General features: G+C 36.9%; 1 protein-coding gene across 1 annotated transcript; it reads right to left on the bottom strand.

Moving 5' to 3' along the window:
• Positions 1-7,495: 7,495 nt before the first annotated feature.
• On the bottom strand, positions 7,496-13,554 carry PTGS2 (prostaglandin-endoperoxide synthase 2 (prostaglandin G/H synthase and cyclooxygenase)). The gene is made up of 10 exons (XM_006872695.1): positions 13,503-13,554; positions 12,644-12,760; positions 12,379-12,522; positions 11,362-11,505; positions 10,786-10,967; positions 9,797-9,880; positions 9,414-9,660; positions 8,669-8,955; positions 8,048-8,195; positions 7,496-7,905 (listed from the first exon to the last, which is right to left on the bottom strand). The coding sequence occupies exons 1-10, from the start codon at positions 13,552-13,554 to the stop codon at positions 7,496-7,498; spliced, it is 1,815 nt and encodes a 604-aa protein (XP_006872757.1).
• Between the last annotated feature and the right edge of the window lie 1,521 nt (positions 13,555-15,075).

The following is a 15,075-nucleotide window of genomic DNA, read 5'->3' as shown; positions in this document are numbered from 1 at the left end:
TGTTGTTAAGTGCCGTCGAGTCGGTTTCGACCCATAGCGACCCTGAACAGGGTTTCCGAGGCTGTAAATCTTTACGGGAGCAGATCGCCTCATCTTTCTCCGCGGAGCAGCTGGTAGTTTCGAACTGCGGACCTTGCGGTATCCTCTGTCAAAGCATAGGTTTTTAGAGGCTAACTTTCAAAAGTTGTCTGCCTCTGTATATTGTAGATCTAGCTTAGTTTGGAAACTCTTCTAAATCCTGTTTACCATAGGTTACCCTGTTAATACCTAAAATACCGGTGGCATAGCCTCCAGCATCAAAGCAACACACATACTACCACAGTATATCAAATTGACAGATTAGTAGTGAAAAAATTTCATAGAGATCAAAATACATTAGTTGTTGAAACCATTTTTTGACACAAAATACACTGGCATCTTTCTATGGTGTATCTTAAATAATTTGACAATTTAAATTTCTTTTAATTTTTATTTCTAGATGTATTATCTCAGAATGCAAGAGAAAAGCAAGAAGTCTTTTAAAAGGCCTACCACAGTATCTGGAAGAAGTGGCCCTCACTGAAAGGATGAAAAAAAAAGATTTAATTTTATTGGTTCATTTTAGTGAAAATAATACCTTTGGAGGTCTATTATTATTTGACTTAGTTTGATCATTAGAATGTGTTAATCCGGTCCTGACTGTTGACACAAAAACACTCTTGCTTTCCAACTGTCACACAGCAAATACCAAGGAGTTACAGTGATTCATATTGCTATATTTAGAATGATGAATTATAGCAATACTGAAAAGCTTTTTAAATGCTTTCCTTTAACACCAGCCATTCTCAGAAATACGATACAGTTTGCTGTAAGTCTGAACCAATTGGATGGCAAACAACAGCAACTCTAGATTTTGTAACATGTGTTCTTAATTTATTACATGGTAGAATGCTATAGGTTAATACACTAGACTGCAAGGTCAGTTTGAACCACAAGGGCAGTTGTTCAAGCTCACCAGCCTCTCCTCGGAAACCCTATACTCAGTTGCTACGGGTCGGAACTGGCTCGACGGCACTTAACAACAGCAACAACAACAAAAACCTCCAAATAAAATAGTCCTGGTAGGATAAGAACTGGACCACAAGGTCTGTTTGATCTACAAGGTTGGCTGTTCAAAGTCACCAACCACTCCTTGGAAACTCTACACAGGGTTGCTATGAGTCAGAATTGACTTGGTAGCATTTAACAACAACAATCTCCAAATAATATTCTGCATCACATGTTATATGAAAACATGAAATGTAAAACAGTATGCATTGATTTTAACTCACACATCCTTGATACCAAATATCTTGGTCCAAACTGATCATACTTACTACAACCAAGAGAAAGGTCTGGAAAGAGGCAAATAATAGAAGAAGAAAAACAAATTGAGAGACTATTTCTGTGACTAAGTTAGTGGTAATGGAATTGGAGAACAGGTACCAAATTTAGTGTTCATTTGCAGGGATAGTTGATAGGATTGCTGCTGGATTGGCTGTAAAGGTGAGGGAACAGAAGATTTTTAAATTAAAGATGAAGTAATGGTGGTGCCTTCACTGTGGGAAAGTATTATTTTAGTTATGAGATATAGAGACGTAAAATAAGCAACTGAATTTATAATTTGAGTAGAGAAGCTGTCAATTGGCAATTTGTAATTAGTCCTGGTTACACAAGCTTTTGTTGTTGTTGTTAAGTACCATAGAGTCAGTTCTGACTCATAGCGACCCTGCACAGGGTTTCCAAGGCTATAAATCTTTACAGGAGCAGAAAGCCTCATCTTTCTCCCGTGGAACAGCTGGTAGTTTTGAACTGCTGACTTTGCTATTAGCAGTCCAATTCATAACCACTACGCTACCAGACACAAGCTTAGGAGTTATTAATTAGTGTTTTAAACCTGGAAAGAAGTACAGCTAGAGAACAGAAGGATGGATCAAGATATGCCATTATGCATATACAGTAAAGGAGGAAGAGCTTATAATAAAGACTGAGTGATGATGTTGTTGTTGTTGTTAGGTGCCATCAAGTCAGTACCGACCTTATGCACAGCAGCACAAAACACTGCCAGATCCTGGGCCAACCTCACTACTGTTGCATGCTTGAGTCCGTCGTTGCTGCCACTTGTCCAATCCATCTCTCTGGGGTCTTCCTCTTTTTCTCTGACCCTCCACCTTACCAAACATGATATCCTTCTCCAGTGACTCGTCCCTCCTGACAATATATCCGAAGTGTTAGAGACAAAGTTTGGTCATCTTGGCCTCCAAGGAACACTCTGGCTGCACATCATCCAAAATGGATCTCTTGGTTTTTCTGTCAGCCCATGGCAGTTTCAATATTCTCCTCCAACATCATAATTCAAAAGCATCAATTCTTCTATGGTCTTCCATATTCACTGTCCAGCTTTTGCATCCATATGAGGTTATTGAAAATACCATGGCTTGGGTCAGGCACACCTTAGTCCTCAAGCTGACATTTTTGCTCTTCCACACTTTAAAAAGGTCTTGTGCAGCATCTCAGTGTAAAGAAAACCATCCTCAAAACTGAACCAACAAGCACATCATGATTAAATGGAGAAAAGATTGAAGTTGTCAAAGATTTCATCCATCCATCGTCAATGTTCATGGAAGCAACAGTATTATTTTTTAATTATAGTTATTATTTACATTATTATAAATATTATAAAAATCAAATGATGTAGTGAATTGGGAAGTCTATAGAAAATGTTTCCTTTTAAGTGTTGAGAAGTAAAGATGTCAATTTGAGGTTGGAGGTACACCTGACCCAAGTCTTGGTATTTTCTATCACCTCATATTAATTTGAAAGGCAGGCTATGAATAAGAAGACTAAGGAAGAAGTTTGAATTGTAATGTTGGTGAAGATTATTAAATATGTCATGAATTGCCAAAAGAGTAAAAAAGAAAAATCTGTGGCAGAAAGTGCAGCCCAAATACTCCTTAGAAGCAAGGATGGTGAAACTTTGGACATGTTTATCAAGAGGGACCAGTCCTTAGAGAAAGATATTATGCTTGGTAAAGTCTAGGGTCAGTGAAAAAAAGGAAGCTCCTCAACAAGGTGGATTGACACTGTGGCTAAAACATATGAATGATTGTGAAGTTGATGGTGAAGATCTGGGCATTGTTTCATTTGGTTGTACATAGGATTGTTATTTGTTGCAACTGACTTAACGGCACCTAACAACAACACAGTCATTTATGATGATGAGATCAGGGTCTGTGTGATCATGGGAAAGATGGTGGAAAGAAGACATCACTGGCATAGGGAAATTCAAGGAAAAGAGAGACCAAGTATGATGTTAAATATGTGGTTCATGTGGATATTGAACTTACCAAAATATTAAGAGTAGGTAAACAACAGAAACTAGTGAGCCAGGTACTTATGGCATCAACTATTTGCCCAGTTAAGAATGTTGTTGTTGTTGTTATGTGCCGTTGAGTCGGTTCCGACCCATAGCGACCCTCTACAGTGTTTCCAAGGAGCAACTGGTGAACTTGAACCACCAACCTTGCAGTTCAAACCGACTGTACAGTCTAGCACATTAACCCACAACACCACACCTTATTTTGAATTTCCTTTAATATTTTGTAACTCCTTCTAAACATTTATTTTTACTCTTTGATATTTGTATACTTGGTCCCCCACACCCACACCTTCTTCTATATTAGGAAATGTACTCCAGCTTTCTTCCATCTCATATAGCACAAACCACACCAATTTTTAACACAATATTGCAATGAATTGTTGTTGAATGCCGTCAAGTCGATACCGACCCATAGTGACCCTGGATAGGATTTCCAAGGAGCAGCTGGTGAGGTTGAACTGCCAACCTTGCAGTTCAAACAGCTTTGCAGTCTGGTGCATTAACCCACAGTGCCACATGAGGACTCCACTATTGCAATGAATGTTGTTGTTGTTGTTGTTAAGTGCCGTTGAGTCGGTTCCGACCCATAGCGACCCTGTACAGGGTTTCCGAGGGTGTAAATCCTTACGGGAGTAGAAAGCCTCATCTTTCTCCCGCGGAGCGGCTGGTAGTTTCGAACCGCTGACCTTAAGGTTCGCAGCCCAATTCGTAACCACTATGCTACCAGAGCTCCTTATTGAATAAGAGAATTTAAATAGTGGCCTTGAGAGGCCTCTATGACTGAGGGTAGAGCCATTTAATTAAGGGCTAGTTTAGTTTTGAACTGCTAGAAGAACACAAATCAGTGGTTCATTTAAAGGGAAATGTATTAAAGAAATCATTTGTCAAACAAAGATATATAGAGACAATCAAAATTTATTTTCATAACAGATTTTTCAATTCTTAAATAGTACAAAAATAAACAGAAATTTATTTCAAAACTTCTTTTTGACATAAGTTAATTTAAATACACAGTTTCTGAGGCACCAAAACACTCACATATTGTTGTTAAGTGCCGTTGAGTCAGTTCCGACCCATAGTGACCCTGTATAGGGTTTCCAAGGAGTGGCTGGTGAGCTTGAACCACCAACCTTGTGGTTCAAAGCAATCCAGTGCATTAACCCACAGCACCACACCAGGACTCCATACATTCACATATAGATCCCCAACTCCCAGGTTCAGTCAGCAGGTTGATGTCAAAAAAACAAGCTTTCTTTTTCAAAGATCAGTGGAATTACAATTTTAAATTAACATTAACTATTTCTTTTTTAACATTAAACCTGTTAAACATAAAATCTTAAAAGAAAAATTCCCCTGAGTTATTTCTCTTCAATATTTATTTCATACTCTCCCATTTCCCGGAGACACACATTTTTATTTTTATTTTGTTATTTACAGAAACACTGATTTTTATCTATAATTAGTGCTTTGTTTAAAAATACTAAAACCCATAATACAGAATATTCCTTAAAATTATTGTTGAATGAATTAATGAAGTACCCATATATTCTTCAAAGATTGCATACAAGGTCAGTATTATGGCACATCCAGGCTCATGAGAACACAATGCTCTCTGTGGACTGGTGGACAGACAAAACTTAACGACAAGAAATCTATCTTTAATTATTTAATTATACTAGAATTAAGCCAAGGTATCATTTATTCACAAATCTTAATACAATAATTTCTCTTGATATTTTTACATAATTTAGAGAGGTATCTCAAAATAAAAACATTGATTTTGACACAACTGACAAAAAATCAACAATTGCAGGCTTACCCACATTTTACATTACATTCTAATAAAACATAAATAATCTTCAATAAATTAAGTAATATACAGTACCAGAAAATGTCATCTGACAATGAGATGTAGAAACAAAGAAAAATCATATTGCTGGCAACTAGTCAGGATTGTTATTATTATTATTCTTTAAACAAAAAAGGGGGTTCTTTAGATAAGGAATGTTCCTTCCTTCCTGTAAAGAACCCCTATAATTCTTTCTAAGACACTATGGTGCTGTGAGTTTACGTGCTGGACTGCAAAGTCAGTTTGAACTGCAAGATTTGAACAACTCACCAGCTGTTCCTTGGAAAGCCTATACAGGGTCAGAAATGATTCAATGGCACTTAACAACAACAACAAACCCTTTTTGGTTACAAACTCAAAAACCAAACCCATTGCCATTAAGTCCAATTCATAGAAACCCTATTATACAGCTTCAGAGACTGTAAATCTTTATGGGAAGAGAATGCCTCATCTTTCTCCCATAGAGCAGCTGGTGGGTTTTGAACTGCCGACCTTATGGTTAGCAGTTCAGTGCTTATCCTACAATGCCACAGATAATTATATTTAATTATAAGCAACATTCTCTTTCAGTTAAAGTAAGCTCATATTCTACTGTCTTTTGAAGAGCTATTTCCTTCTGTTGGTCGTCTTAACCAAACTAACTGCCTTTGAGTCTGTCCCTGTGTGTCAGAGTGGAATTGTACTTCATAGGGCTTTCAAGGGCTGATTTTTGGAAGTAGATTACCAGGTCTTTCTTCTGAGGTATCTCTGGGTAGACTTAAACTTCCAATGGAAAACCAGGGATTTCGTCTTCTAGCTGTTATTGTTAAATGTGGTAGAGTCAGTTCTGACTCATAGCCACCTTGTATAGGGTTTCTGAGGAGTTGCTGGTGGGTTCGAACTGCTGATCTTGAGGTTAGCTGTCCAGTACTTATCTTAAAACACCACACAGGGACACAAGAGGCATTAAATAGTAGTTCTGAGCTGAGGTTTCCCTGAAAACTTGTAAAAGTTTAGCTAAGGAAATACAGTAAAAAATTCAGGTAAGGAAATATAGTAAAAAGAAAGACTAACTTAAATCTTAAAATCAGGAAATCAAAATGGAAGAGGTAAAATGATCAGAATTGAGTTTTTCTTAGAAGATGGCTATGAGAAAATAAAAGGAGCAGCATTTAGGTCGTCAGGCTTGATTCAAATAAATGCATATAATTGGCTTAATTAAGACTGCAATGAATTGAAGTGTGAAATGAATTTAAGTATTTTTCACAGGTACTCTATAAGACCTATGCTACTTTATTTTTTGCATTATTGATTTTGCTAAGTAACACTGTAGAATAATAAATCTAAAAAAATAAAGTGTTACCCAAGTCCAGCTCAGTAACCGAGTAATCTCACAGCAAAATCTGTTGAGTGCCAGGCCTGCAGTACTCATTAATAGAATTCTCTCCTTCAAGAGTTGAGCTATAATTTGGTTCTCTTCTTTGTTATTGTTTATTTTTAAGAATCTTTTACTGCTTTAGATTTTGTTTATTGCTAATCATAGAGTCTCTAACATACATTGTTCTGATTTTCATTGAAGATTTGTCTACAGTGGCTCCACCATCTTAATACATTTGGCATTTCAATATTATTAAAAGGAAGTTGTAACAGCAAGATTAAGTAAATTTTCACTCCTAGTAAAAAAAATCAATATCTCTTATTCAATGTTTTATTCAATAATGTGCACTGATTTTCTAGATTTACATTTATGACAGCTCCTTCTATTGATAGAAGTACAAGTACTTTAGTACAGGAAATAAAATTAAAATTTTTTTCAATATTATTTTTAAATGACATGAAGTTATTGCTAATGTCTGATTTAGAAATTAATTTTAAAAAGCACCTGTACTTTTTTGTTTAATTGATAACAGATAAATGTCTAGAACTTCTTCAGTATTCCAAATGTTAGTTGCTTCCAATGCATCATGGAAAATATACTGGGTAAAAACTTACAACATTTTTCCATCTTGCTAACAACATTTATGCTAATGTCTTTTGTTTTTGTTCTGTTTTTGCTTTAGCTCTTATTACATCACAAATTGTCATGGAAAATAAAATACATCTTCAAAGTAGTAATACACAAAAATGTTTCCAAGTATGATCCCTTTCTCCACAACAGGAGTACTGATTTCTGTTACAGAAGATGTAACATGAAGAGTTTAATATAAATATTAAATAATTAAGTTAGAGGAAACAGTTCATATAAATAAATAAATACGATTTAAAGACTTCTATAATTCAGTAGACCGTTCTTTTAACAGTACTGCATGGTTGATATCACCTAGTCTGGAGTGGGAAGAACTTGCATTGATGATGACTGTTTTGGTGAGCTGTGGATCTGGAACACTGAATGCAGTATAAGGACAGCCTTTCACGTTATTGCAGATGAGAGACTGTATTGAGGCTGTGTTGAGGATTTTAAAACCTACTTCTCCACCAAAAGTGCTAGGCTTCCAGTAGTTAGGAGAACAGATAGGATTACCCATGAGTCCTTTCAAGGAGAACGGTGCTCCTAGTTCTACCATAGTCTCACCAAAAATGGCATCTGGACGAGGCTTTTCAACCAGAAGGGCAGGGTATAACTCCATAGCATCAATATCACCATACAGTGCCTCTAACTCTGCTGCCATTTCCTTCTCTCCTGTAAAGGTGACAAAGAGAGAGATTCAACCAATGTAGCATTAAAAACAAACAAACAAACAAAAAAACCCCTATTTCAATTTGCTTATTTGTTGTTTCAATTTGAACCCTGATTCTTTTAAGGAGGTTAAACCATTTCTCACCAGTAAGGTCTTCGAATGATGAATAGGGCCTCATCATAAAGCGTTTGCGATACTCATTAAGAGACTGGTATTTCATCTCTCTGCTCTGGTCAATAGAAGCCTGTGCTACTTTTTGTACTGCAGGTGCAACATTCCTGCCACCAGCAACCTGTGGAAGATGAATTAAATTGTAAAACAAAATTATTAGCTAAATGGAAGTTACAACTTCCTTTTAAAAGCATTCCTTAGTTACAAGGTAAGTAACACTGCTGTTCTTAGTGAGACCTCAACTAACTCTTCTGAAAAGATGCTTATAGACATTTAGTGAAAGCTATGCTTAAAATTCAATGGGACATCAATCTATACCCATTTTGTCTTTTAGAATTAAAAATCTGTAAGATATTTCATCACAATAGGATTATAGAAAGTTTTGAAAACGTCTTTTTAAAGGTATTTCTTGGCAAAAGTAGTCTAAAATTTTAGTCTAGACATTTAGAAACAAACGTTAGACCTATTTTAAGAAAAATATTTTATTAGAAAATGAATTACTCTTTTATTAAATTGAAAAATAATCAATTCTGTGACAGAAAATCTAAAGTTACTGACTAGTCTTTTGTTCTGTTTTTCAATAATAATGCTTACCCTGCCAGCAATTTGCCTGGTGAATGATTCAACAAAATGAGTAAGTCCATGCTCCACCAAAACAGAGTTGTTGTAGATAAATTGTTGATAGTTGTACTCCTGGTTATTAATTTGAAAGTTGTCAGGCAGAAGAGGATGCCAATGGTACAGTGTATTAAATTCAGCTGCAATACGGTTTTGGTACTGGAAATCTTGGTTGAAAAGCAGCTCTGGGTCAAATTTCAGTTTAAAGTAATAACCGCTCAAGTGTTGCACATAGTCTTCAATCACAATTTTAATAGTCTCTCCTATTTGCACAAAAACAATGAAGAATATTATTGTTTCTGATTAGAAACTTTCAAGCAACTATGAGACCAAATTTTATTAACTTGGTATTTCTTCACTTCTATTATTTATTGTTGTTGTTGTTGAGTGCTGTTGAGTCAGTTCCGACTCATAGCAATCCTGTACAGGGTTTCAAAGGATCAGCAGGTGGGTTTGAACTGCTGACCTTGTGGTTCACAGTCCAATGCTTCTCCTGTAGCACAACCCCAGAAGTCCATATTATTGCCTTGATAATGCCAAGATATTACCCATTACCCAACCACATTAAAAATGTGGTTATATGGACTCTTCTGAATGAATACTGGCATGCAACTTAACATTCACTACACTCCCCCAGAATTACTCAAACATTGCAAAGATAACAGAATCTTTTTTTCTGGCCAAGAGGGTTTTATTTAAATTATTTTCTCTTCTTACTTACCTATCAGTATTAGTCTGCTTGTCTGGAACAAACGCTCATCATCCCATTCTGGATGTTCTTGTTTAAGCACATCACATACTCTGTTATGTTCCCGAAGCCAAATTGTTGCATACATCATCAGACCAGGCACCAGACCAAAGACCTCTTGCCCCACAGCAAACTGAAGGTGCTCAGGGACATGAGGGGGGTAGATCATCTCTGCCTGAGTATCTTTGACTGTGGGAGGATACATCTCTCCATCAATGATCTAAAAAGTAACAGTGACAAAGTAAGCATTAATTTTAAAAGAGTTAGGAAAAAAAATTTTTTTTATGATTAAGGATTTTGAAATACAGAGCTGGGTGGTGAATCCAACTAATTCTTAATATTCAAATGGAACATACCTGATATTTCAGTTTTCCATCCTTGAAAAGACGTAGTTTATGTTGTCTGTCTAGAGTTTCACCATAAACATGATTTAAATCCACCTAGAAAATTATGGAAGTAAAAAAAAAATGTCTTACTGCTGGAGTTATTCTTTCAATTAACATTTTACAATAAACACACATTTAAATCATAACCTCAAAATACATCAATTTGCTTAGCCACTGAATCCACAAACTACATTTTGTGGTCAACTGCATTAATATCTTATATGGGACTTATGTTGTTGTTGTTATTAAGTGCTGTTGAATGAGTTTCAATTCATAATGACCCTGTATAGGGTTTCCAAAGAGTGACTGGTGGGCTTAAACTGCCAACCTTGTGCTTAGCAGTCCAGTACTTAGCCTATAGCCCTACATCCAAATATATCATATACTTCCATATAATTATATACAATATTTTAAGAGAAAGCCTTGGAAAACTTATTATGAATGCAATGCTATATTGAAGCTCTGTTATTGAAATCCAAGAGAAAATAATAATGCTATAAAAATCTTATTTTATAGTACTTATAAGTAGTATAATCTAAGTACTAAAATGTTTTTAAAGGCAGAATATTTTGCAGTGAAAAGTATTTTATCCTAAAATATAAAAGCCAAGTTATAAATAGTGAAAATAATAAGAATCTCCAATATGTATGTACATATGTCTAACCAGATAAGTGAATTAAAGTGGAAGACTCCATGAGGGTTTTATGTCGTTGTTAAATGCTGTCAAGTCAGTTCTGACTCATACCGACCTCGTATAGGTTTCCAAGGAGTGGGGGTGAGCCTGAACCACAGGCCTTGGTTAGGTTCAAACCTTCCTTGTCTACCTAAGTTTATCCTACAGAGCCTCTTAGGGAATTATTTTAAAAGAGGGTGTGACAAATAATAGTTTGTTTTTGCTTTTCCCTTAATGTTAGTACTTCATTTTGATATGCTATGATTCTAATTTGATTCTCTCTTACCCCATGGCCTAGTCCTTTGGTGAAAGCTGGTCCACGTTTATGATCTGTCTTGAAAAACTGATGGGTGAAGTGCTGGGCAAAGAATGCAAACATCATGTTTGTGCCCTGGGGATCAGGGATAAACTTTCTTCTCAGGAGAAATTTTTCCACAATCTCTTTTGAGTTTGGAAGCTCTTTCTTCCCTGAAAGATGAGCAAGTTATGGTAAAAATTCATATACGCAGGGAAGCAAACAGTGATTTGTCAATTTCCCAGAGCACTCTACTTAGAGTAAATTGTAAACACGATTGTAATATAAAACAACTCTATGATATGGAGGAACAATATATTATTGAATTATTTTTCTACATAACTAGTATTCATTGAATTTTAATTAAATAATTTAAAAGTATTAAAACATTATACCCAAATGCTCATTTGCACTATCGTGAAATAGTTTACATGGATTCACAGTTTTAAAAATAAATCTCTTCATAGATATTCACAGTAAAGGAAAAATATACTAATCTAAAATAGAATTTTTAAGACTTTAGTTCACATCCCAGTGCAATGAAATCATGTGCTTGCTGTAACTTACCTTTTACCCCCACAGGAGTGGGGCAGTCATGAGGGACAGGAGGAAGGGCTCTGGTATAATAGGAGAGGTTAGAATAGGCTTCCCAGCTTTTGTAGCCATAGTGAACATTATAAGTTGGTGGACTCTCAATCAAATGTGATCTTGCTGAAATATTCAAGAAAAAAAAAAAATTCCCATATTATAAGGGAAGTGACACAAAAGACTGAATTCAAGTTCAGTGATCAAAACTATATTTTAAAACTATACTTTCAAGTCAAATTGCCATTTAAAATAAAAAAAGAGAAAAGAATGATTCATTGTAATGCATCTTTAATAATACATAAGGAGCTCTGTTAGTGTAGTGGTCAGGAGTCGGACTGCTAACCTCAAGAACAGCAGTTCGAAACTACCAGACCATTCCATGGGAGAAAGATGTGGCTTTATGCATCTGTAAAGATTTACAGCCTCAGAAACCCTATGCAGGGTTGCTATGAGTCCGAATAGTCTCCATGGCACATAACCACCACCACCACCACCATATACTTTACATTGTAATCTTGCAATCAAGCTATTTTGATTTTTCAGACAACCACCCACCTAAGTTGTAAATAATAGGAATGGTTGGCATGGTATTCGCTTTACAGTTCTAGAAAGGTGTGTGTTTGTTTATTTATCCAAATAAAAATCAGCCATTAAAAAAAATGGTTGCTACACATTCAGAACAGTTCTGTGGCTTACTACCACTTAAGAAACAACTGGATCCTAATTATTTTTCAAATTGGCAGGGATGGTGGTAAAAGAGAAAAGAGGTGCCATGAGTAGAATATGACTTGGAAACAGAACAATTCAAACAGGGTAAGACTCATGTTTATATGGTTTTTCGGCCATTAACATGAAGCCATACATAACAGGTATATTGAAAGTCATTTTGTCACAGTTGGAAATGCATTTTGGGATTAAGTTTAGTAATCTACAATAAATATAAAGGACACTTTTCTTCTAGGAAGCTGAAAATCTCAGAAACAGATTAATACTTACAAGTCAATACATATCTCATAATGGCATTTCGCAGAAAGGGAATGTTATTAACAATGTTCCAAACTCCCTTGAAGTGGGTAAGAATGTAGTGCACTGTGTTTGGATTAGGTTTCAGTAATAATTTTATTCTTGTGAGAAATTCAGCTGCAAAAAGGAAAAAAAAAGGAGGGAAAAATTAACATAACTCATTATTAAGAAAAAAAAAGTCTGTAAAATAATCATTAACAGGGCTCCATCAAATAAGGGAACCCAAGGATAAACTTACGTGTTGAACAGTTTTCACCATAAAATCCTGTCCGGGTGCAATCACATTTATACTGGTCAAATCCTGTGGTCATACATACACCTCGGTTTTGACATGGGTTGGAACAGCAAGGATTAGCTACAATAAAGTAACAACATAACATCAATTCTTCAGGGTCTTTATATTCACTTCAACGTTGAAAAGTTTTACTTACCATGCGTCAATTTTCCAATAATAAAGAACTGTACAGGAGGTCACGGGAAAACAATTAAAAACAAACAAATCTGCCTCTCAGAAGGATTATAAATTACAAAGGCCTATTTCCTATCCTAAGAGTGATAGATAGCACATTCAACCTGAGAACAGAAATCACTAAGCCTTTTTCTTAGAAACTGTTTAGGTCTCTAAATTGGCATTTATAGGAAGCTACAAATATGTAGCAGTTTCGAAGTTAGAATGGATGGATTAGTATAAAAAAATTAGGACAATTTTCAAGATAAATATTTAAAAATATTTTTTGTATCTTAAAATACAATCATCTGGACTTTCCTGGGGCAAATAAACACTATCATATTTCAAAATTATTCCCATTCAATTACAATAGGTCGCAACATACACAAGTATTTCATATATATATGAATCGTGTATCATGACAATCGCCTCTTATTTAGCAGAGGAGAAAAACTTTACAGAGACGGGTTAAAAAACTGGTCCATGATGACCAGAACTGAAGGCAGAGCTGGGATAGGCACCCAGACGCCTTACATACTCAGCTGTGTCTAGCTTTGTACAACGTTAGTATTCAGATGGGAGTGTTCAGCACTTAGCGGGAAGGACCAGGGAGTCAGAGTGGAATCTCTGTGCCGGAGTAGGCACTCACCTGCGTAGCTGAGCGCCAGGGCCGCACAAAGCAGCAGGACGCGGACGAGCATCTCGGAGGCGGCCGCGGCGGCGAAGTGGAGGGTAGGCGGAGATGTCTAAGTCTGGACTCGGAGCTGCAGAGCTGGAAGAGGCGCTATTGAGGAGTTCCTGGGCGTACCCCTGACGCTCGCCTAAGTCCTTTGACAACTGTAAGCTAACGGAGAGGAACTTCCCTTTTATGCGTGGATTCTTGGACCACGTGACAAAGTGACTGTTTCTTTCCGCCGCTCTTACCTCCTGCAACTTCTTTTCATTCGTAGTTGCGCAAGGCCCGAGTGGAAACAGAACTTTTAACTACTCAAATGAGAAAATCAGGGAGGCTGTCCTCGGCTGCCTCACGGTGGACATAAAGCGGATTGTTCCTCCCCTTTCGGATCTCCCTTTCCCCCTTCTCTGACCTTCCACCCCAGTATCCGGGTTTGCGCCAGATTATTTTTCCTTCCTTCCAGTCTGGAACGGAGAGCGTCCAGAATCAGCGCAGACAGATCCTTTCGGGACAGCAGCGGGGTCAGGGTGGGGGCGCTCGGCTTCCTCTCCCGGAACCAGAACAGCAGCAGGTTGGAGAGCACAGGGAATCCCCTCGCGTGTCACTGCCCTCTCCTCTCGGTCCCTGGGTCTTTGGGGCGTAGTGTTGGGGATGGAAATTGGGGGAGAAGGAAGTCATTGTGGGGACAGATTGGAGTGAGTAAGGCTAAAAAAGGCTGACGTGTTAAATATTACATGTTTGATTTGGCGACGATGCTCTACACATATATGGGTACTTTTCCTTCCCACGCTTGAATTTGCTGTTCTAATCCACCAGCCGCTCCCCGACTGGACGGCACTTAAACAACAACATAATGTATGCATCTTAACATTTTTCTTAGCTTTTTTTGTTTTTTATTTTAAAAGTTGTTCCCCATCACCACCTGAGGAGAGAGTGAGCTACATTTTTTAAAAAAGTTCTATTCTCCTCAAAAATACTGCTTCTAAGCGGTTAACCCTATTAATTAGCTGGAGTTTTCACTAGTGTATTTGCTACCGGGTGGCACTAGATAAGCAGATAAGCACTGGACCTCAAGGTCAGAATGAAATCACCAGCTGCTTCTCAGAAGCCTTATACATAGTCTAGTCCATGTGAGTGGGAACCACAGTGAGGGCGCTTGACAACAACAGAGAACATGGGAAGTTGGGGTGCCTAGGATTTGCATGGATGCCAAAAGTATAAAACATCTCCTATAGTGTCTTTCTCTGATGCTTTCTTGCCCCCACTTTGATCACCAGCCCATCACAGAAGATATCAGTAAAACAATTCAAATTTTAAAGTTAGCTTTGTCTTTTTTCCCACTCTTCCAAGATAATGAGTGGCGACAGTGGATCAAAGTACAACGTTGGATATACTTTTCACTTGTCTGGATTTATTACAGCTAATTTTCTATTCTCATTTTGCAACGTAGTTTGGGTGTAAAATAGGGAATTGAGTGTCAGGTAGGGATGGTTTTTCATAGATTTGAAATTCATCTTATTTTATTTTTATTTAATATCTACCAAGT

Source organism: Chrysochloris asiatica, unplaced genomic scaffold, assembly GCF_000296735.1.
Source record: "Chrysochloris asiatica unplaced genomic scaffold, ChrAsi1.0 scaffold00210, whole genome shotgun sequence".
NCBI lineage: Eukaryota > Metazoa > Chordata > Mammalia > Afrosoricida > Chrysochloridae > Chrysochloris > Chrysochloris asiatica.
The sequence above is the reverse complement of the archived record's forward strand: the minus strand, read 5'-3'. Positions and strand labels throughout refer to the sequence as shown.

Coding starts and splice junctions, on each gene's coding strand:
- PTGS2 (XM_006872695.1), bottom strand. CDS start 13,554: ATGCTCGTCCGCGTCCTGCTGCTTTGTGCGGCCCTGGCGCTCAGCTAC. Junction 12,523..12,643: donor TGGTGAAAACTGTTCAACAC/GTAAGTTTATCC, acceptor TCCTTTTTGCAG/CTGAATTTCTCACAAGAATA. Junction 8,196..8,668: donor CCAGGCAAATTGCTGGCAGG/GTAAGCATTATT, acceptor CATCTTCCACAG/GTTGCTGGTGGCAGGAATGT.